The following is a 24,402-nucleotide window of genomic DNA, read 5'->3' on the forward strand; positions in this document are numbered from 1 at the left end:
TTTGTCTGTGTGAGAAAAGCCGACCCTTAACTTAACAACAAGATAATCCATATTGCTATCCAGGCTACGGTTAGATTAATGTCACGTGAATTTAAAATTAGTTAATTATCATTTTTCATTGTTTTCCTTAAGAAGTTGATGGAATCAGGTATAGGAGATGATGTTCCTCTGTGAAAATAAATACATTCATCGGAAAACACTAAAGATACTTCTGAGAAACCCTAAAACCGATACCAAGTAATTTTAATTGTACTTCATGCTGTACCATATCGGCGCAAGTCCTCACCACGTATACAGACTTCAGTTGATGGAAAAAAAGCTATAAAAAAGTTGAAACTTTTCTCAACTCAACAAACTCAACTACGCATTGATTCAAATTAATTCCTTCGATACTTGTTTCGCTTCTTTACAGCAGGCGCGTTGGGCATACTGCGTTTTACCATCAAACGAATTTAACTCTGGATGAGGTGAATCAAGCAGTAGGCCTTCTTCAAGCTGATTTGAGAAAAGTTGAAGTAGTTTAGCGCATGGGTGCGCCCCAAGGTGTTATCAGTCGATTATGGCGGCGCTTTAGAGAAACTGGAACTCCGACCGAACCACACCCAGGACGTGGACGCATTACACCTACAGCTCGAGATCGATTTTTAGTTTTAAGAGCTACAAGTCAACCTACAATTACGGCACCTGAATTGGTTGCAGTTTTACAACGGGCGCACCACGTGACTATAAGCCGAGATACTGTTAGAAATCATGTGCAGGAAGCTAATTCTCACAGTCGAATAGTGATAGTTGAAGACCACTGAGACGTTTACCTCTTTCCAGAACCAATCGCGTTGCAAGATTGGAGTAACGTCAAGAATATCGAAATTGGAATGGAATTGATCGGGCTAGGGTTTTACTCACTGGCGAATCCAGGTTTTGATTTTGCCCAGATTTCCATCGAAAAAGAGTACTCACAACTTTTTTTCGGAATGGATTTGGAAATATTGAACGTTTCCGACATGTCCAAGAAGTCTATTCCTATAGAAGTGGTCACGATAATAGTATGAGCTGGAATAACGATTGACAGCAGCATTGACCTCGTTCTTCTAAATCGATTCTTAACAACTCGACAGTGCATCGATACTGTTTTTGACCCTACAGTCCGACCATTTGCTACCGCTCTTGGTTAAAACTTTCGCCTCATGCATGATAACGCTCGTCCACACGTACGTCGCCGGTATTGTGACAGACTGGTTGACCCACGAACGAATCGTTGCATTGGTATGGCCCGCACAATCGCCAGATCTGAATCCAATTGAGCATGTCTGGGACATGCGTCGAACAAGATACTCGCCTCATATGGTCAACATCATGATCCTTTGCAATTCCGGGAGTTAATGTAAGAAGATTGAAAGAGGCATGCGATGAAGGGAAATGAACAAAATTATTTTGAACGTGAACAACAGTATTAGGGCTGTAGTTAATAAACAAACATGAAGGCTGTACTTCGTAATAGCTTTAATCTTTTTTGGTTGCTAATAATGTTTTGTTAAGCTAAAAGAAAGACGTTTTTACTCGTATTTACAACTTACGAATAAGTCAATATAATTTAGAAATCTATCAATAAAAGCTTAGTTTTGTTGTATATTAAATACTTTCTATCACTATAAATGCATAACTTTATTTTTTAATTAATTTCAGAAGCACTTTAATCTATTTGTAAAAGTATCCCTAGACTTTTTCGATATGTGCATTTCTATACTTTTTATTATTTCCAAGTGTTGTATACTGTTGTCATTTTGGCATTTTTCATGATTGTCACAACACTTAGAAGCCGAAAAGGACACATTTTTGGGAACTCAAAAATGGCTAGATTTAGGGATAGGGTAACATTAATAAAAGTTGCAGATTTTTGAATTCTCAAACGACGAATTACTGCATTCTATTCGAATTGAGCCAGTCATGGAGCTTTGGAGTCATGTAACCTCGCAAAGCCATTTCGCTGACGCGTTAAAATGTAGCCTATTAGGTCTCCCTTGAGCCTCAGAAGTCTCATTCCGAAATTCACGGCATTTAGCTCACAATGCCGATTTCCGTGGAATCGTAGAACGGTCGACTTGAAATAACTTGGAAGCAATAAATTTTAAAGATAGGACACCGTACATAAACCGACGTTAAAATTCAACGATAAACCCGAAAATAACTAGAAATGGGAGGAACCATTTAAAATAACGAAGTTGTATATCGTTACACTTTTTTGGGCAACCCCGTACAGTAGCAAATAATTTCTGGAAATTCGTCGGATATGTGCTGTGTAATCCTGCGGAAGGCAAAACTGCCAGGTTTATTGGTATAGAATTTAAGGCAGTCTGACGCACTATTGCAATATCCTGTATGTCAGGAGGTGTGCTCTTGTTTAGACCAGCTCTCGTTTTGCGCTAAAAACCTGTTGTATAAATAATTAGTGTCAAAGGAAGTCAGATTCTTACATCGTCATACTTGCTCTTTTCCCTGTTGAATCTAAAGAAGTTACTGAAGGCTGTTTTCTTAAGCATCAAACCTACTATTTTTGAAGGTCAAAACAACAAATTTGCGTATTCAAAGCATCACTTTTACTTCATTAGCATAGAGATTTTATGTAGAGAGGACCTAAAGGATGAAACTTTAGAAGTGTGTTTACACCGGAAACTGTAATGCACCATTGAACATCAAATAATGATTGTATGCTGGAGAGTTCGGAAACTATGCAGAATTTGCGAGTGCGGAAACACCGCAAATATCAAATTCATCCCCATTTTCCTTAATCCGCAGGAGTAGTAGGGGTAAAGTATTTCAGGAACTTTAAGAGATTTGTCATAGCTGGTTTTCAAAATTGAAAATTGTGTGTTCGCCAGTTCAGACGCCGTAAGATTTAATTGAGATAATGAATCAACCAATTGCAATCTGTTTATGGATCTGGAGGGTTAAATAAGTTTAGGCGAAAGTATTGTACAGAGTGTATGTACGTTTTGCGTCTGCCACAGATTATATCGAAAAATAAATAATGAACACATAACGAAAAACCGTATTCCACGACATTAACGCCGTCCCTTTTGTGTAATCGCATAGAACGATTTCGTTTTTGAACGCCTGAGATTCGCAAAATCTCAAACGAACTACCGCGACGGGTGTAAACGCAGCCGCTGAACCCCGATTAACAGCCTAAGGAGTGAAAATTTCACTGTCGTTATAACAATTTTCCCCCAAGAAAAGAATTCTCACGGGGCAGCAAAAGCCAATCGACCAAACGAAGCGACAATCAAGGTCTTGGCCAATCTGAACTGCGTGCTTCACAACCGGAGAATTTCTTCGTCGTAACCCTAATTTCTTCAGCTGGTCCATACGACACACTTCCTGATACTGGTAGCGTTTCTTACGGATCGTATAAAATGTTCCCACTTCTTTTTGGATCTTCATTTTATTTGCTACTTTGGTCACATGCTAACGCCAGCACCTTTTTTAAATTAAGTATCTTGTCTTTAATTCAATTAGGTCGTAAAAAATTAGAGACAATATGAAGTGCTTAGTGCTTTGTGCGGTGTTCGCTATTTTTTTTGCTGCGGTAGCTACAGGACCGGTGGTAGATGAACATCAAACCGCACATGTTAATTCTGTAAGTACCGAATAAAATAACCGAAAAATCTATTTCCTCCCAAATACGGTCGAACAGTGTTAATTACTAAATAATCGCATCATTACAAGTATGATCTGGAACCCAAATTGGATCAGTATGCGCGAGACCAATCCGAACAATTTAATCTTGCCGACACTGAATTACCGTTGCTCGTAATATTTTAAACTAATTGGTCTCATCAACAGGTTCATGCTAATGAGCAGACGATAGAAGAGTCTTTGATGAAAAAACTTAATAATAAATGTTCGAACCACGACATTTCCTCATGCATGATGCTCAAGTTGGTGACGTACTTTAACCGTATGTTGAAGAAGTCTCAAATCGATCTTGGAGATGTTGAGATTACTCAAACCTCAACTGAAACCACCACAATAGAGACTTCGCGCAGTTCGAAGGACGTTGAGAAGATGTCTGAGGAGGCGCAGCTGATTCAAGTCATAGGGGAGAAGTTGTATAACTTCGTTCGGAGTAGGTCCATGAAGTGGCATGTAAGTATTCAATGGATAATTCTCATTGAGGACTCAGTAATATGGATTTTAAGAGTTGGCCCATTAAAGAGAAAATGCAGGGTAGTTTGGCTAGTCGCTGCAGCGGCGGGTGAAAGGAGACCTCTTTTGTAATTAGCAAAAAATTCGTAGTGCGCTATTATGTAGTGCCTAGTGAACGTCACTATGAAAGAACGCGTTAAGAATCAACATTTTTGGTCCAAACACCACCTGACTAACATGATGGTAGTATAATCTTGGCGCTTTTCCGAGGGTCAACATCATTTTACCATGCCGAACACATGCTACTGACCGTCGGTTTTCCAGTTCGTCGGGCTCGAGCTCCCTGTTTATTTTGGAAAATTGTTTTCTCGATATTGGCCAAAAAATTTCCCATAAGAATTACATATGCGCGTGTTCTCGTTTGGATGTTTAAATTCATGTTAATTTATGATGGAAATAGTCTAATAAAATCGGAAGAGCCATCCTATGTGTACTACAATTATTTCATTTAAATACCAAAATGGAAACGCACGCATATGCACTTCTTACGGGAAAATCACATGTATTCCTCGATACTTTCGCAAATAGCTGGAAAACGGCAACGAATACGGAAGCTATGCGAGAAACCGAAAAAGTTTCTAAATTAAATAAGGTTTCGAGAGATAGGGAAACATTCAGTGGCGCGCGACAAAAAAAATTCGGGGGTTGAAACGAATGGTGGCTCTAGAAAAAGTACTTCCTTGTTGGTTTAAGCAAAAAATTGTGCATCAAAGTTATGTAGATTATAGTGAGTAGTGTACGTACATAATTTCGACTTAATGCATCAAGAACTGAAAGAGCTGCGAAGCAATTTTTTTTTAATCTGAAACTTTAACACTCCATATTTCTGTTTTTGCGATTTAAATTTTGAGATACCAACAATACTTTAGTTTTATTTTCCACCCTGCCTGTAACTGCTTCAGACAAGTTTGAGGGACGCGCATGTGTTCACTGTAAAAAAAAGGCACTTAAAAACGAGACGTTACTGCAAAAAAATATTTTCGAATTCCATCAGTCCCTGAAGAATTCTTAACAGCCGACGTTCGTTACGAACTAACTGACAAAACGTTCTGATTTTTCCTTATCCCAGAAGGGATAGAATATAGAGTGTCTATGAGATAGTGCTTTTCACTGACTGCATCCAGCACCCCATCAATCCCGATGTATCACTTAAGCTAGAGTTTCCTACGAAATCAATGTCGTAATATCGCGATTCTTTATAAATCATCAATCTCGATAAGTCCCTAGTTAAACCTCTAATTCAATGCTGATGAGGAGACATTTGTAGGTAACCGATGGCGCCGATGTTGTGGTCTCAGGAGGCAGTGACAAAGATGGAGGTCTGAATCTCGGTTTCTCTCTTCGCCCTACTGAAGGTGCAATCGAAGAAGGTCGTAAAAAGAAAGACCAAGGCAATATGAACGGAATCATGGCAGCTGCCATAATGAAAATCGGTTTGCTAAAAGCTTTGGCCTTCAAAGCTCTAGTGCTCCTGGTCGGAAAGGCCTTGTTGGTGAGCAAGGTAAGTCTCAGCTCATTTTTATTCTTTATATAAATAAGACTGAAATATCACGTTCGTTCTCCAATAAAGTCTAATTCCTTCATGTTCGCGATTGTTGTTTACGTCTTGGCAACGCTACTCAGAGCTAATGAAAACGTAGATTGTCTCAGTTAAGCTTTCACACCCTAAATTCGGAAAGTTTCTAAGATTTAAGGCGTCCCACGGAAAGTTCATTAGGTTAGTAGGAACATGAAGGAACTTTCTTTCTACCGCACGATCTCGTGGGAAATTCACTTTTCGATAATCAACTTTTATTATTATTCTTTGGTCTCCACGATTTGCATGCTCTCGACTTTGAACTATGTGGCCTGATGGTGAACGGTATTTGACGCTATGGAAAATAATATGAAATGATTCATGTGTTTCACAAAAGAGTTTCACTTTTAAAGTGTAGAATTAGAGGTTCGAAATTCAAACGACTACAAGTTTTTGGCTTATTTTTCATTAATTATTCTGACCTTGTTTACCTCAACTTATTCTGGTTCTAAGAGAGCAAGCGGTGCTACTTTGGCATCCGTGAGAACCTCACATGCATAAGTTCCCCATTTAGGTAACAATTTTAACAACTTATAACAAACAACTTGTAACAAATTTAGTAAACAATATTATGTATATTGACTCAGAACTTCGTAGAATATCTTTAAAAAGGTGTGCCTGAACTATAGAGACATTAGATGCACGTTTAAGTGAAGAGGCATCGTTTATGATTATTTCACATGTGTTAATGAATCGGAATTCTGCAATTTGAAAAAGCTTTGTTTCTTACGTGAAATCAGTCAATTTATTGCGAATCGAATATTACTGCCGCCATGTGACAACATCACCACGTCGAATTTTGGCGGCTTACTAAAATGTGATAGCTAAGGCCTACGAAATACTTCGGCGGCCGTTATGCATGTGACCATGTCAGTAGGCCTATTCCGAAAAGAGTGGTATTTTTTGTGGGGTGATTCGTGTTTCTTATTAGTGGAGCGTGGTATAATACACATTTCAACACGTACCGATAACATTTTTTGCACTCTAAGCATTAGTAGGCCCTATCACGTGTTCACCACATTACCTCAAAGATATTTTCGCCGAAACGAGTGAGTCAAATTGAATTTGTCTGGAAATTTTTTAATTTGACCGTCAACTTCAATAATGACACAGAAATTAAATACTTTTCCACTATTTACAAAGTATCACAATTGCCCGGCTGTGTACCAGTGAATTATTCGAACAAGTAGAGTTTACTGCATATTTTCTTGGTTGGATATTTTACAAGCCTACAAATTACTATATTCCTAAAATTCGTGAAATTTACTAAAGTACTTCCACGAACTCTTCTGGCAGGATAACTACTTGGACGCTATTAATAAATTCATATTTCCAAACTTCCTACAGGGGGTTAAAATTAAAAATTATTAAACAATTGCATTTTGTGTATAACTGGTCCCTACATCCGGTTAATCACTGAATGTACTGAGAAGTGTTCGTCTATTTAAATTTTTGAAACCAATGCAGGCAAAAATGAACCGAATATTATGAGAGAATGCAATATTGCCAAATTTAAGCCCTTTTCGCAAGAGACTAGAATTTTGCTGCTTCAAATAAAATTACAAAGATTACTCTCTAAGTGTTATCGATAAATATCATCTCTGGCAGTTTTTAATGGTGTGCGTGTCATTATCGGAAAAACCGTTGGTAGTAACAATAGACATTTAACATAGGAAATATTTATATTACGCGGCAAAATCTACACAAATATATGTACACATGTATTTTGGTATTTCACTTGAAATACAAACATTCTGGTACATAGACAAAAAAATATAAACTTGGCAACATTGCAATTATCATCACTGAATCGAACGTTAGATTAATTTAAAACTCTTATAACAAATTTTGTAACTTTTGCTGCGTACTATTATTGCCCCAAGCTAACAATATCCTCTCTTAACCGAATATACGGTTCTTGCCCCACAAAAATCAGTCATTCCCACACAACTAGTTCATTATCAAGTTCAAATTTCCTCGGCGTTTTACACACCTTGAACTTGAATAATATGCAACCAACCAAACAGGTAACAAGGTCACAACAGGTGGTACCTGGGATAGGTACCTACCGGCAGTAATTGATACAACTTTCTTTCGCTAATCTTGAAACTACTTTTAGTTTTAATGTTCATGCCCAGAGGTCGCCACAAGCAATTTCCGTGGTTCATTATGACTTATCATGGACATGATTCATGGTGCGTATCTAGGTCAAGGAGAGTTAGCGTCCGCCCAAGTGGCATTCCATTAATTTGGTTTAAACGACCGATTAATGCACCTGTAACTGTAATATGTGGAGGATAATTTAATGATTTTAAATGCCATTTTGGGGTCTGGATGACGATCTTTATGGCAATTTAAACGATCTGGCTATAAGAATTGATCTTACTAGGCATTTTGTCTTCATAAGGTCCTTAGGTTTCCAAGACGCCCAACGTCTCTTGAGGCCATTGAACTTTAAAAGACAAAAATTAAATAATTTTGTCGCGTCATGCGAATAGGGCTTAAAGGGCTTTATTGGTGGATAAATCGAGTATATAAATGTGAAAATGGAACTTTCGAAATTTCGTCGATTCAACATCCCGCTGCGTAAAGTGGATTTCACTGAATCCTGTTCTGCTTTCTCCGCTCTTGACTTGATTAATTACAGCTTGAACAAGTATCGATTAAGTACATGTTTCTTTTTAGCAAATATTCCTAATTTTCAGGTCATGATGAGAGGAGTAATAAAAAACTTTTAGAAACCCTTTGAAGCCACTCGTTTGGCAGTTTCGCTAATACTTTCTTCATAATTAATTTGAACTTTTTTTTAGCTTGCCCTTGTGCTGGCCGCCATTATCGGTCTGAAAAAACTTCTCAGCCAAGAAAAACACGTGACTTACGAGGTGGTCGCCCAGCCGCACCATGAACACCACGAGCACCACGTGAGCAGCGGCGGCGGCCATGACAGTTACGGGGGCGGTGGATGGGGAAGAAACTTTGAGGTCAAGGACGCCCAAAATCTGGCTTACAGTGCCCATGTACCTACTAATTAATTCTGGTTTAATACTGCCCTGCAAGGGTAGTTGATCCGTTACCACCACATTGGTGTTTTGTGTGCTATCGTTGCAATTATTTATTGACTAATTTAATTTTTTTTTTGTTGATATGAATGTTTGTGTTTATTTATTTTATTGAATAAACCTGTTGAAGAATATGATTTCTAGTTTTTTGTAAGTTTGACAACACCATTTTAAATGTATAAATATTTCAATGCAGCTTTCAATTCGCTCCGAGCTCAAATGCGATGCGGGCAAAGCTTTTCCAGTGAAGGCAAATAAAAATATATATCTGGCATATGGAGCACGAAGTAATACATTTGTTTTCATTTGAAACTTTGAACTTGCAAATTCACTAGCCTTGAATTTGAAATGATTTATTTTGTAAAAGTTTAAATAATTCATTCCACAAGAGAAAAGGGACCGAATTCTGATGTCAATAATTATTTTAATAATAGGAGCTGAAATTTATATCGATGGCTTTCGTAAGAAATAGCGGCAAAAACGATTATTGAATTTATATTGGATGGAATATAGGAATAGCGAGTAAATAGGGATATTAATCAATTTTGATTGCATGTTACTAATAGGAACTTTGAATTGATAGCTTTTATTAATTGATGATTTTTTATTGTCATTTGAAGAAACGAAGTGAAAAAGTTATGTAAAATTTATCTTCTCATCGAGCAAGAGGTGTTGAACGATGCCCGCTTGGGAATTAAAGCAGCCTTGTCGAAAACAAGAAAAAAAAATAATAAGAAAAACGGACGAATACATAAAATTAAATATATAGTAAGACTTGTCAACAACGAAACAAAATGGTTACGAATTCAGCAATTTGAGCTCTAACAATATCTCTGTGGTAAACATTGTCATTTGATTGTTTGTTAATACTATGTAATTAGTCCATTATTCATTTGCTGCGTTAAAGGACAATTTCTCGATGAATTTACCACGATTTATATCCAGTTCATACTGAGGTGATTGAAAATGGATTTGGTTGAACAATTTGCCGGGAACTTTGACATTTTGCCTTCGAGTAATTCCATTTAACTTTACGGAACTATAAAAAGAAAATTGAGACTAAAGACTGACAAAGTCATTTCCTATTTGTGTAGCTTCTTTAGCATTAATAACGGCACATCGAATCTTGGAATTTTCTTTTTCTAATTACAATCTGAATGCTTCTTTAACAAGTTAACTTCTCTCTTCGATTAGAGGATTGAGAAGCCATTTGGCTTAAATAAAAATATGAACTATAGAACGCTCCATGCAACATGGAAAATTCCAGCTGGACCGATTGGTATTTTTCAGAATATTTCCGGAAACTATCGAACGCCTTTCGGGAGGATTTATTCTCATTTTCTAATATTTATTTGAATTTTTTTTGCATTACCAGAAGTATAAAATCCAACTTCAGTTTCAAGAATAATCCCAACCAAGAGCACACGGTAAATTTGTAATATCTAGTTCAATTTTACAATATCTGATTAATATCTCAAACGCTAAAAGGTTTTGCGAGAGCTGTTTTAGTACCCTTTGGAGCAGAGTGCAACGTAAGTTTGTCCCAATACCTATCGTAAAATGAAGTCCTAAGAGGGTCAAGCTAAACTAGTATGACCAAACAGGAACAGTTGGTACATTTCTATAAATATCCTAGTAGGTGCCTCTCGTTTCGTAAATGTCGCATTGAAAATTCGATTATCATAGGAAGTATAGAGAAAGAAGGGAAGATTTTCTTATGTAAATAATAGAAAAAATCTCAATGATAATAGTCGACGTAGAAAACATTCGGGGTGTTCGTTTAGACGTTGAAATGCCAGCAGGGCTTCACTTGTCATACATTAAGAATTTACGAACTAGTTTAACTGAAAAGAATATTTGACGAGAAGATTTCAATTATCATTATGAAATAAATTTTGTTAGAGTAGCAGTGGATTGGAATACGTTGCATCTTTGAACAGCAATACAGTGGAGTGATTACTTTGAGTAAAATCCCGGGGATTTCGCTTTCCTTCGATAAAAAAAATCACTTCTCATAATAAATATCGCGATAACAAATATCCTTTAATAATAATAGTAACATTGTCTAAACTTTCTCATCACACGCTACGTATCGGGAGAGACGTATTTCTTAATTCTAACATCTCCACCCAACATCTTCTGGAAGTACGTGTCTCTTTTTTTCTCCATGGTCCCCCCTATGCTAGCTGATTCGTGACCAGTTCCACCGTTATACGGAACATTAGTTTCCTGAACATTGGAACCCGAACCGGTAGGCTGATAAACTACTTCATGGTAGACGTTGGCAGTTTGGCCTTCTTTTCCAACGTAGTTGTTGATGAAGCCACCTCCGTCACCTCCTCCTCCGTAACCACCTAAGCCTGCTGCTACTCCTGCCCCCCCTCCTACTCCACCTCCCCCACCACCATAGCCACCTCCGTTGTAACCCTGGAATCCTTGACTTCCTGAAAGAGGCAAGGTTAAGTCAAAGATGTGTTTACAAAGGCGAATGTGGTAAATAATGCAAATTAATGGTTTAAGCGTATCGGAAGGCCTATCCAGAATTATCCTTAAAATAATTGAACAAATTAATCTCGTACTTTTCTGATGGAGTAAGAGAATTTATGTATAAGATGTTTCGGCTTTAATATCTTTTTTTCAGTGGGCAGTAAAAATGACAAGATGAGATGATGTTTTAAATAAAAATGATTTCAAACAGTAAGTTAACCAACATACAAAGTGTTAAAGCTTTATTTTCTTTCTTTTAAACTCTTCTAAATTTTAACATGTATAGTTCACATTTGAAAGGCACATTTCCCATAAAACATACGTGTCCACCACGTTACAGTAGCGCACAAATTTCTGAACGTAATGTTTTGCATTTCAGCCCATCAGTAATATCGAATATGACTGTTTCGCTCTACGCCCCTATTTCCTATTAGAGTCAAATCATCCATATTCAATGCACTTTTTCTTACCAAAATCTTTTCCTGGAAAGTGGACGGGTACGTGGTGACTAGGGAACCCGTGTTGTTCCACTTCAATTATTTCAGCGCCGTGTTTTTCTTTCAACTTTAAAAGTAGGACAAAGAATGATATCAGCAAAGCTGCTTTGGCCACGAAGAGAGCTTTAAGGGCAATGAGCTTCGTCACACCTAGCGCTCCAGCAAGAAGTATGGCCGCTTTGTAACCTACCACCATGGGAATCATGTAATGTCCTTGTTCGCCGTCTCCTTTCTTCCCTCTGCCTAGAAAAATAATTTCAATTGATAGGTCAGATATATACGAAAAAAAAATGCTGTTTAGAAGACTAATCTTTTTAGAAAAAAAAAATTATAGCTTTCTAGACATTAAAAAAAAATGAAATTTCTCACTATTTACTTACAAACAATTTTAACTTGGCTGGATCAACTTAAAATATTTGCCAAAATTTTATTTTTCTGAAATATCTAGTAAAACATGAATCAAAAAAAGAAGGGTTGGAACCCTAAAACTGCAATTATTTCTTCATTTAACTGACTTAGCAGCTCCGAGATCCCTTGGCAAACCATCAAAAAAGCCTCACCCTGTATACTTCAACCAGTTATCATACTACAAAAGCATATTGCATAAATAAGGACCACTAGCTGTTTGGTTAAATATTATGAACATTCTAATAGATAAGATAGGGCCACTTTTGAGGCAAGTGGACCTAGATAGTTTTACTAGCTGGTACGTTAATATTTGGCAAAATTGGAATACATTCTGCTAGCGAGTAAAAACAAACAAATAGCCAAAAACCTCCAAGAGATTTGCATTACACAACAAGTTACTACAAGTGTTAGAAAGCCCAGTTAAACGGTCATGGTTCCAAAATCGGTGCAGCTGAACCATAACTGGCACTTAAAATGCCACATAAGAATAGCTTTGTGGTCAATTCATCAATTCCCTTGACGACAGTTAGTCATAGTATAGTATTTTTACGGGGGATTCAACTATCAATCCTAGTTACAGCTATGCCTTAGTGACTCGTGCTTAATACCTAGATGTTGTCATGCTCGTTCTCAGGCTCATGTTCGTCTAAACGTTTGAAGGGTAGGCCTTTGTGTAATATTGATATGAGATGTAAATGCAAATTGAAAATATTGTCTTCGGAGAAAAGTGACTAAAATTACCTTATAGTCAACTTTTACCACCACCACATACGCACGATTTTACTTCCACAAGTGAATTTAGGTAGAAGCTATAATCAATTATATACGTTAATAATAGCAAGTATGAATAATTTTGTGGTGCCAGCCACTGGACTTGCCGTGTTCTGCAACTTTACCTTCTTCATTATCCACATTTTTCTTTAGGTAAAAGTCCAACTCCACCCCGTCACTTTTAGCCTTTCCCACACTGACACCGAACAGATCACCAAGATTCAAATCCAATGAAAGACGTTCCATCAAGGGTGTATTACTTTCCTTGCTGCTATCGTTAATTTTCAAAACTATCCCGTGTCCAAAGTCCCAACCCTCCGATGAGATAATGTCCTTTAACCACACTTGACCATCAGCATTTGCAGTTGTAATTACCACTACTAACACTAGACATATTGCGCGCATAATTTCAATAAATTTTGTGGTGTTTCCACACCTATATGAAATATAATTTGAATTTGAATGTGAGGTTGAAAGAGCTTCAAATGGGGTTTGGAAGCAAAATAACTAAACTAAATGAAAAGCAGTTCTTTATATCTTCTACGGCAGGTAACCAACCCTGAACGTTGGCGTGATTTCTTCTTGAACATGTAGGTACCAGGTTTGTCTAATTTAAAAAGATCTATCATGTGTATAAAATTAGCCGATTTTACAAATGCTCGCATACAGGGCTTGTAAAAAGTATTGCAACACGTTTAAATTTTCACAAATCTGATATATTTTTTACATTTTTGCATTTAATAAATTATTTTCGATATTCAAATGTTTCACCTCTGTGCAGCTACCCCTATTAAATTTTTATTTTCAAATACAAAGGTACCCGTTGCAGCATATCAAATGATAAGTAATTCAATGACGGATAGAACGGTATACTTCAAACTAATATTGGATCTACACTTTCGTTAAAAAATAACAGTATTAGATAAAAAATCAATTAATTCAATATTACATCGAACAAAATTAAATTTCCTACAATAAATGCTCAAATTGGTCTATGGTAACAATTTGGCAATCGTTCATTGAACCCTTACGCAATTAACCAGCGTTGCTTCTATTATTGATTTTAACTCTATTTTAATTCTAAAACGTAAATTCTGTAAATTTTCTAGTGTATTTTTCTAAACGGAACTCTTTAAGTGACCCCACCAAAAAAATCGAGGGGCGTAAGATCTGGAGATCGTGGCGGCCATTCTATTGCGCCTCTTCTAACGATTCATCTCCGAGGGAAAACCCCACTAGGATACTCTCTTACAACCTTAGCATAATGTGGTAGTGCACCATCTTGTTGGAATCACATGTTGTTAGCTATTTGTTCCTCGTTTTCTCCATGAAAAATTGCGGCGATTAGTGGAACAATTTAGTTTTATAATAAGTGTGTTGATTAAGTGCCTCTATAAAAAATAAACTGATAAACTGGTGGCCGATAATAGCCATCCATGCATTGAGTTTTTACGGATGTTGTGTATGCAGATTCAGCGTCCACCCAGGATGGTCGGTAGACCAGTACCGATAATTATACAGATGAATAAATCTATAAAAAAAAAAAAGTTGCCTCATCTGAAAATAAAATACTAGAAGAGAATCTATTATCCTGAATGCTTTTTTCTTTCATCAATTCACGAAATTTCTTCCTGCGATCAAAATCGTTACGCGTCAGCTCTTGGATGAGGAGCATTTTAAATGAATGAAATTTTTGCCGTTTTAAAAGATTGTTTACTAATTTTGTAGATACTACAAATTTATGGGCAAGAGTGCTGGTAGACTATATGGGGTTGTCATCGATAGATTAAAAAATGTCTGGTGCGACAAACCATAGTTCATTCAGTACGTCTGTGTGGATATTTCTCGTTAGATACAAGACACACCTCTTCACAAGTTCCTTTGCGATTTCCATATTCCAAAAAGATTCAAATTTCAATTCTTTACCGCTCAAGTAAACGATCTTTTTTGTTGATATTCTATCTGTAGTAAATGTCTAGTAAGTGAATTTAACTGCTAATGAATTCTGTAAAAACTGATATATTCTATATTTAAAAAATCGCTTACGTTGAAGACGATTTGAAATTTCTGCGCTTTATTGGCATTTTCTTGTGCTCTTTCAAAGTGAAATAAGAATGGATTGTCTATCGAGGCAGGAAAGATTAAAACTTATATGTGACAGTTTTCGAATATGGGCTTTATTTTAAATTTTTAAGAAAGCCGTAGATTGAATTTTAATTCTGGGCATACCATTGTAGTCCTTATTGTATCACTCTTCATTTGATTTGCTACAATGGGTGCCTTTCCATTTGAACATATAAAGTTAATAAGGATGACTGGATAGCGATGAAAAATTCGAACATCGAAATTATTGCATTAAATGACATATTTTTAATAAAGTTATACGTGTTCAAGCATTTTTTCAAATATCGAATTTATGAAAGTTGTACACGTGCTCCAATACTTTTTACAAGCGCTGTATATTAATCCGAAACGACTTGCGTGTGTTCAGAGGTGTTTTTTGCATCTCTAGAGACAATTATTATTGATTCAGACTATTTAACAACTTGGATTTTGATGGATATTATTTTGAGGAAAATTCAACGCATTAAATCCCCTATTATTATGCTCTAAAAGTAGATTTCTGCAAGCCGCAATACGACATACTAAAACTCAACATAATTAATTATGCAAATGGTGGAATAACGAGATTTGGCTTTATACCTACACCTCTATTTTGAATGCATTATGATGTTTGTAAATGCCTTTTACCTGTGACATAATAACAGCGGATAATGTTATAATAAAAATATATACATGTAATTCGGCCCAAAAGGAAAAAACCGAAATTTATTTAACAGGGAACATTTCCATGCAAATTTCACATTTATGAGGAGAATAAAGTTGGTTATTGCTCGTTTTGTTGGGTGATTAATTTATTAGCTCAATACTACAGATTTTCCATCACACCCGATAACATGGGAAAAGAGCCTGTAATTGACAAATTGCCGCACTTCCTCTTAACGACAACGGTCTGAATTCTTAAACTTAAATGGAAGCTTGAGAATTCTAGTGATTAAATGTCGTAAACACGTAAGTTTAAAAGTTTATAGTTACCTACTAACCTATTCTCACATTCTTGAAATTATTATCATCGACTACTGATTCTACACAGTTTTCCCAGGGCAACTTGTATATTCTCAAAGTATCTGGAAATAGTGTTTGAGCGTTGAAGGTTTATTGAAAATTTAGCACCTCTGCTGGTTTCACTTTAAATATATTATGTGAAGGAAGCTAAAGTGAAAACAATATACGACCGCAAGGCTTGTTGGTTGTGGAATATTTCACTTCATTCATGATACATTCACCGGTGAGCTGTAAGGAAGCAGTGGCGGCACAAGCCTCTGGAAATTCTGGTAACCCATTCCAAAGTCGATAAGTTTAACCCCCCATTATTGTGTTTTAAATCCGACTCAATCACCTCCCATGCAGAAATCCGTGAAGGTTTTGAGTAAGCACAAATACCAGAATTTGTTTCTTTTTCGCTGATTTTACTGAAAATAATTAAAGTGTGCCCGAATAAATCCTTTCATCCATTCGGGTTAAAAAATAGTAATAGCGACAGAAATAAATGCAAAAACGGAATAGAACAAAAATTATATTAGACAACCTTTAGGTGTCCTCGTTGGTTCTGCAATGGCAATTCCACAAAGAGCTTGAATGAGATAAGAAAATTATTTTCGGAGACCTCTGTTCAACCATCCACTCCATACGTAAATATATATTTATACAAGGTGTCTCTAGCAAAGTGCCCACTAGAAGTATTTGGAGATCCGTCAGAGCTTGGAAATCATAATTTGGTATGCTGCCATTTGAGCCCAAGATCTATTAATTAAAAAACTTTTAGCACTTCCGAAAGCATCAGAAATCAATACCAACTTTGTTATTTTAGATGGAATGACTGTATTTTCTTATTTTTTAAATAGTTTTATGTTGAATTTTAAGACAATTTTATGTAATACTCTGTTGATGTAAGAAGTCAACTGGCGGAGATAAAAATTGATTTACATCAAAATTGACAAAAATCTTTTCTGTAATAAAAACTTATTATAGTGAACCTAAGAAAGATAAAACAACGACATTTTTAACCATTAAAAAGTCAAAACAGTGCATTTGATTTTCCTTAATTTCAATTTTGATAATAATATACAGGGTAGCCTGCAAATTAAATTGGGCTAGGCTATTAAAAAAATGTCGAAAAATCATTTTCTTCAAATGGGACACCTCATATTTTATTAAATGAGTTAAAAGACCATTTCATTCTGGGTTAAATCATGTAACATTTTCCTATTCTTATATACGAATGTTTTTAAAGTAATTTGGAGTTTGCCCCGGTATACTTACGAACAGATAAATGTTTGGAATAAAATGGTGGATATTTGGAACAAATATTAAAATAATTTGTTGTCATGTAGTTAAGGATACTACAGCAACAATCAATTAATTGTTTTGAATATACATATTTTTTTTTTCAAATTTCAAACCCATATAACTAAAAAAAATCGTATATAAAAATAGAAAATTGTTACATAACTAAATGCAGATTGAGATGGTCTTTTGAGCCATGTAACAAAATATGATGTGTTACATTTGAAAAAAATTACTTTTCGGCAGTTTAGGATTGAACTAATTCAATTTAGTTTACAGACCACCCTGTAGATAATTGTCAAAATTGAAATTGAAAAGAATGAAGTGCAGTGTTTTGATTTTTTACTAGGAGAATTTGGATATTCCGTTTTTGTTAAGTCCACTATAATAAATTTTTATTACAAAGAAGATTTTTTAAAATTTTGGTATAAAATAATTTTTATTTACGTTTAGGACGTATTAGGTTTAGAGACTTTTATATAAAGTTGATATAAAATTTAACTTAAAACCATAAAAATAATTTTAAAAAACCTAGTAATTCCATTTAAAATAAGAAAGTTTTTATCAATTTCCGGAAGTGCCATAACATTGAAAATATTGTTAATCAATAGACTGAGCGCAAAGGGTTGCATACCAAATTGTGATTATTTCGCCTTCGCAGAAATCTAAATACTTGTAATGGACATTCAGCTGACAACATCCTGTATACTCATCCACAAAAAGACTGGGCCTTCAAATGAAATTACCATGTTCCTTTCCATCAACCGATTTCTTGAAACTGCTATTTTTTTTCTATGAGAAGACTGATATTTGTCCCTGTTATTTTTATTTAGATGCAGAAAAAACTTATTCCTCTTAAAGTTTTTTCGACATTTAAGGTCCTTAATGAGCTTCTATACGAGTTTGAAAAATCATATATATTTTCCTGCGAATACCCATGCTTAGAGCACTTTTCCAACTTTTTCGTAATTAAACGACTTCAGATTTCTTCCCCTTTTTATGACTTGATTTTGAATTGACGTGCACTCACCATCCCTTCAAATCCCTTATTTTCAATAATAAATTCAGAATACCTTTATCTCTGTAAGCCGACTTGAAAATCCTCGATGTGCAACAACCGTTATGCTCTAGTTTTTTATTGAACATTTTATCACCATAGGTTGGAGATACTTGATTAATATTATGATCAGCTCGAAGAGCTTTCTGTAGGACTTTGCGCTGGACGCTTTTGAGAAGGATCAAATGAATTTTCACAGAATTGGTTAAAATTCAGTCCGTTGAAGACGTGGATTTATCGATTTAATTTCAGGCCCAATCGTGATGTAACTACGCCTATGGCCGATGTCCGTGAATGTTTCAAGGCTGCAACTGATCTCAATGCACATACTGGGCGTTTCTCTTTTAAGCAAAAAGCCAATTGAAATTCGCTAAAGCAAGATATCCGTTCTGTTAACTTGGCCAATTCTCGCTCTATATTAAACTGGTCTTGACGAGAAAAAGTACGCACTTTTATTTTAATTACTCTCAACAAGCATCCGGCCTACAGAGTGAGACAAGAAACACTTTCACCCAATTTTGAATTTAAATAAATATTCAACAGCAATTCCGTGTTCATTTTCTAAATTATTTAGTTCATTAATTCTCCTCATTTCAATAGACACTTCTTTCTCATCCTGTTATTGTCATAATGACAAAACTATTGCGTAATTGAGAATTTGAGGATAATTATTCATATGAGGAACTTGAAGCGAATAATTCCTTTCACACAATTGTTTTATTTTATGAATGCAAAATGATTGCCAATATTTTATGTCCACCGTGTATCTTATAAATGCATCAATTTTCGATCCTGTCCATTCGCCTCCAAACCAGGTCAGGCCTATGATGCTGCAGACAATCTCGATCTAATTAGCTATTTGTTATTATTTCCCCAGATTTTTATGCTCCACTAAATTCCTATCAAGAGAACTAGCTTTTAATTTTTTGCACTTCACTCCGTATAAGTACTGGATTTGATTAGAGCTGAATACATTTTAGTCCGTGTCACTGCAAGAACATGAAGTTCTTGGCGTTGACTGGTGTTATATTTCTGTTATCGTCCTCATGGGCGAAACCGGAAGGGTCTCATGGATTAATCACCCTGTCGAAAATTTTACGCCAATACATTCATACGCAACCCGACGATGTGAGAATTGGTGACGGTGTGCACATTATCAGTACTAGAAGTGAGAATGATGCCAGGGCCTACAGGGATGATGGCACCCTTTTTGGAGCCATGGAAAGTTATCTGGATAGCCACGAACTTCGGATACGCATGGCCGAACTTATGCCTGGAGAGGGATTCGGACGAGCTTTCAAGACAGCTTTGGATGAAGAAACTAAGGAAAATGAGAGTGAGTACGAACTTTATCTTTCGTTGCTGATAAGCCATGCACTAACGAAGACTCATCTCACTTGCAAATTTCAATTTATTAAAAGCCAAAAGGATTTTTCCATAAAAGTGGAAATCTGAAACAAGTCGTCTCTTAATTGAATCAGGCTGAATCTGATATGACTGAGGATTACACTAGAGATTCATTTTATGCTATAATAGAATTGTAGATTGGTCCGCCTTTTTACAATCATTAGGATTGCAAAATAGATTTTAAACTTGTAAAAATAAACTGCTCACAAAATGTGATCTTTCAGGCGGAATTGATGATATGTTTTTTAAATAGGTCAAGATATTTCATAGATGCGAATAATTGTATCGACCATTAAATAATAATGAGAGTACTCACATGAGTAGTCACCAAATGCAGTGAAATTAACATAAAAATTTGGCATAAAATTATTCTTGCTCTGTATTCCGTTGAGAATTTTAAAAAATTAGTATTAGTCAATTATTCTACAAGAAATATGCTATCAGAATAAATTTCATTCATGAAAATCGGACGAAATTTTCAAATTGCAAATATCTACAAGTATTGTCAAAATACGAGCGAACACCCCCTGAAAATATGATTTCCGGGAGTTATGAATAATGACTTAATCAGTTGAGTAAATTCTACGAAGTTGGGCACCTGTTACTGTTAACTGCGAGTTAAATTACTGTCCCAGACCCTAAACATCGCGCAACTGTTCTCATGGAATTCGCTTCTTTTGGAACACCCCGTAATATGTTGAGAGAAAAAGGTAAAATCGTCAGTCTTCATTTGATTTCATTTCTCTCGATCGCAACGACGACATCTGACAGAGGGCTCTCTATCTACTCCTGTCTGGGGGATCTTCTGAATCGAGCAATTTAGCAATGAGTAAATTTGCTTTTTGCCAAAACCGTAACGGAAAACAATAAAAATGCTAAAAAATAGGGGAGATCTTACACCAATAGTTTTTCTAAACAACTTAGATCATGCATTTGACGATGAATCTCATTAAGCCTGAGAGTGATGGGAAGTGAGGTGCAAGAATTGCAATGTTCAAAGGCTGGGTCTCGCGCAAAATGATGATGATGTGCTATATGAACACCACGTTATGCTCAATTTACCATCGCTATGCAATATGAAGACCAACATTGAAAGGTTGCGATAAATGAGATTTGATTTCTACGAGCTCTGCAAATCTGGTATAAAAACAATCGTATATATTTGCCATTTCCTTCACCTTACTGGGGAAAAATTCATAAACAGCCGCAATGGAGTGTTTTAATTCAAAATGCCATACTCGTCATTAAAATGTTTATTAAGACGTTTCCAAATGAATAATCAAAAGGCAAAGACTAAGATAGTGCGGGTTTGGTTCGTACCCGTCACAAAAACCTGAAGAGAAAGTATCCACTTTTACATCATTTCTTGATATGAATGATATCGAAACCATAAACCTGACCACTCACAACCATAAATCACGCAACCATAAGTATGACTTTACACCGTTTTTCAAATTCACATTTATTCCAGGATTTGGCCATATTTGTGTTTCCACCACATTCAGTTTATTTTAGATTCCAATCGTCAAGGGAGTGCTAAAATTAAATTTATTTCACGACGATCATAGCATAGTATCATTTTTTTTTAAATAATGCACCGGAATTTGACTGAAACTGAAATTTCCACAGCCCTTTCCAGTTTTTCCCAGTTCACTCTTTGACGAGGGTGGGGGAAGGGGGAGAAGGGGCGGGGACTTATGAAAAATTATTGAATATAGAGAAAAAATTTCAAAAACCCCATTTTGAAATTATTTAAACATCGATCTTATGATTCTGGATATAGAATAACAAGCTAAAAAATGGAAACATTGAGTTTGCCTTTCCGAAGGGACCATTCTTGTGGTGCCCATCTGCGACCCATTAACGTCTTCATAATTTGGAATTTTTTTTTATAGGTTCGTTTTTCCAAGTTTTACATCCTTACGGCAGAATTAGATTACAGTAAATACTATTAAAGTAAATAGGAATATATAACGCAGGTTCTCCCCTGAACGTTTCCAATCGTAGACGAGTAAGACTGAAAAAGCGCATTGGATATTGACGCTTAAATCCAATAAACATAAAAGCGTCCTATATTTGAGATAAAAGTATTCTATAAACTTAATACAAAATTGCCAGCAATCTAATGTAAAATATAATGTAATCTCTCAAATCTAATAAATTGTGCATTGTAGGGATAACAAGCTCTTCATTTCCAATCGTCCAAAAATCGATCAATTATTTTTTCAATTGCAGTGATCTTCGAAACTTAGAATTAAAAATGTATAATGTCGGAACGTATTTACGAGCAGAACAACTTGAAAATTTAATAAAAAGTGGGTACTGAACACAATAATTTCATTGAAAAATTATTTATTCGTTTTCACGAAACCACTAACCATTCACATTTCGCGTTTACTTTAGGTTCCCATACAAATTCGATGCAACAATCGGCCTTTCGCATTACAAGCATTCTACAAAAGATTCTTGAAAAGATCTCTCCGAGTAAACTGGAAGTGGGAAACACAGTCTAAATACATATATACAATTTAATAAAAGAATAAATTCAACTTAACAATCATTTTTACATGGGAAACTTTTTTAATTACAGATGAAGCAAGAGGAAGCGGAGGCAAAGGAGGTGGAGGAGGCGGTGGCGGTGGCGGTGGCGGCATCATGCTCATGGGGATGATGATGGGGAAAATGATGGCCGCACTTGCAATTGGTGGTGTTGGATTACTGGCTATGAAAGCCCTTATGGTTTCGGCTCTCGCCTTGATGCTCTCACTCATCATTGGTCTCAAAAAGTTGGTGCATCACGAAGATGATGGAGGCGGTGAGGAGCATTGGAATGTATGTATGTGTGCAAGGTAAATGGAAATTGTTTCAGGTCACCACGTAATTCATGCTGGCCACGGGCATGAGTACCACCGCAAAAAGAGGGAAGCTGCAGAGGTTGCTTATCAGGGCTGGCAGCACTACAAGACTCAATAGTTTAGACTGACGTATATCTTAATTTATTTATTTATTGAATCATCTCATCACCATCATCATCATCATCATCGCACTGCATTTCTGGCAATTATTTTTTATACCGATCTCTATTACTTCTAATAATTCTTAATTTCTTTTCTTCTCAAGGCTTCTGTTCTTTCGGTGCCACACATGAAAAACTTCATAAAAAATATATAAAAAAGGCCAATAAATGAGAAATAAAGTGAAAAACTTTAAAATATATCAACTTTTTAATGTAACATTGACCCAATTTCCAATGAATTTCTCTGCTCACTGTGCTCACTGTAGGGGAAACTGGTGCAACTCGCACAGATTTTAATATTATATATATAGTTATCGATTTATTGCCAGTACATGATGGAGATTAAAGTTAGAACAAAATCCAAATTTGCGCAATTAAACAGCAGTTTACTCGGTTTGGATCAAATTGGAAGCAACGTCCGCCAAACTGCTTCTACCAGACGTTACGCTGGAACAGACCTAATTAAACTTCCATTACAGACATGTAACGTCTTTGAATAAAATCATACATTTAACATAAAAGCCACCCTTGAAGTAAGGTCGAAACCATTCCCATTTTTTCCCATTTAAGGACAAATCGAATATATTTTATGAGCCGATAAAGACACCCCGTGTTCAATTTGCTCCGCCTTCCCCGCAAATAAATTTCTCTTTTTGATAATAAAAGATCAATGAATTGGATTTGTTCACCTAAATATAATATAAACGGCCTCGATTTGATAGACTGGTTTTTACCGAAGAATGAAAAGAAGAAAGCTCTACGTCAGTTATTTTAAAGATGGTGATGGAAAAACCTTGTTTCGCTCTTCTTTTGGTACGGAGAAAGAGTTTCATGAAAGCGCTAGTTTGTATATATTAAAGCTACTTTCGGGGTTAGTAACGCAGAATCTGGTTGAGTTCATAGGAGATGGATCATCACTCTGAGGTAAAGCAGAAGACAACACTAATGAATTTTTAGCTCCTCTGAGCCAAAACAACAAGAACTTTAAACCACACATTGTACTATTTGAATACATTATATGTACATATTTTAATAATAAATAACACTTTAATGTTTTAACCTCTCTTAATGTTCGTCCTGTCGATATTGAATGGATAGTGAATAAGTCATCATTATTAAGCCAAATGAAGTTCTTGGCAATCTAGCTTAATTTAGACCTAGTTATGATAAGCACAACGTAATACTGATATAAGCATAGTGTATTACCCACTCATGCTACACCTATTAATCTAATTACTGCCTTTCATAAAGAAGCCACACTAACTTGTTAAGTAAAGGAATTCTTCGCTTACACGTCTAAGTAATAGGTAATACAAGGTGTATTGCTGATGATGAGTGGAATAAAACTACGTCTCTGCTTCGATGAGACACTAATCTATGGCGGTGGAATCGGAAGTATTTATGTCAAAATCAACGCTTATGACTTGTATGTATCGATGATTACGCTGGGGTATGACGCACATCTGATGACAAAATCACGCCATATAGGGACACTAATAAATGGCGGCTTTACG

General features: G+C 35.9%; 3 protein-coding genes across 4 annotated transcripts in view; 2 read left to right on the top strand and 1 right to left on the bottom strand.

Annotated features, from left to right (window-relative positions):
- The first annotated feature begins 3,434 nt into the window (after positions 1 to 3,434).
- LOC136343357 (uncharacterized) lies at positions 3,435 to 8,954 on the top strand. The gene is made up of 4 exons (XM_066290049.1): positions 3,435 to 3,634; positions 3,841 to 4,143; positions 5,471 to 5,704; positions 8,590 to 8,954. Exons 1-4 carry the CDS (start codon positions 3,536 to 3,538, stop codon positions 8,809 to 8,811), a joined length of 858 nt encoding a protein of 285 aa, XP_066146146.1. The 5' UTR covers positions 3,435 to 3,535; the 3' UTR covers positions 8,812 to 8,954.
- A 343-nt stretch (positions 8,955 to 9,297) lies between these two features.
- Positions 9,298 to 24,402, bottom strand: part of LOC136343367 (uncharacterized) — a 35,682-nt gene continuing 20,577 nt past the window's right edge. Inside the window, exons 2-4 of one of the 2 annotated variants that reach the window (XM_066290061.1) lie at positions 13,127 to 13,608; positions 11,796 to 12,065; positions 9,305 to 11,282 (exon numbers count right to left, since the gene is read on the bottom strand). In XM_066290061.1, coding sequence (XP_066146158.1) covers positions 10,924 to 11,282; positions 11,796 to 12,065; positions 13,127 to 13,406 — 909 coding nt within the window. In that variant the 5' untranslated portion in view covers positions 13,407 to 13,608 and the 3' untranslated portion in view covers positions 9,305 to 10,923. Of the gene's footprint in view, positions 11,283 to 11,795; positions 12,066 to 13,126; positions 13,609 to 24,402 lie in introns of both variants that reach the window. The other variant, XM_066290060.1, reaches the window with a different exon arrangement.
- Osi5 (Osiris 5) lies at positions 19,429 to 23,384 on the top strand. The gene is made up of 3 exons (XM_066290071.1): positions 19,429 to 19,801; positions 22,463 to 22,687; positions 22,742 to 23,384. Exons 1-3 carry the CDS (start codon positions 19,465 to 19,467, stop codon positions 22,843 to 22,845), a joined length of 666 nt encoding a protein of 221 aa, XP_066146168.1. The 5' UTR covers positions 19,429 to 19,464; the 3' UTR covers positions 22,846 to 23,384.

Source organism: Euwallacea fornicatus, chromosome 14 (genome assembly GCF_040115645.1).
Source record: "Euwallacea fornicatus isolate EFF26 chromosome 14, ASM4011564v1, whole genome shotgun sequence".
Lineage (NCBI taxonomy): Eukaryota > Metazoa > Arthropoda > Insecta > Coleoptera > Curculionidae > Euwallacea > Euwallacea fornicatus.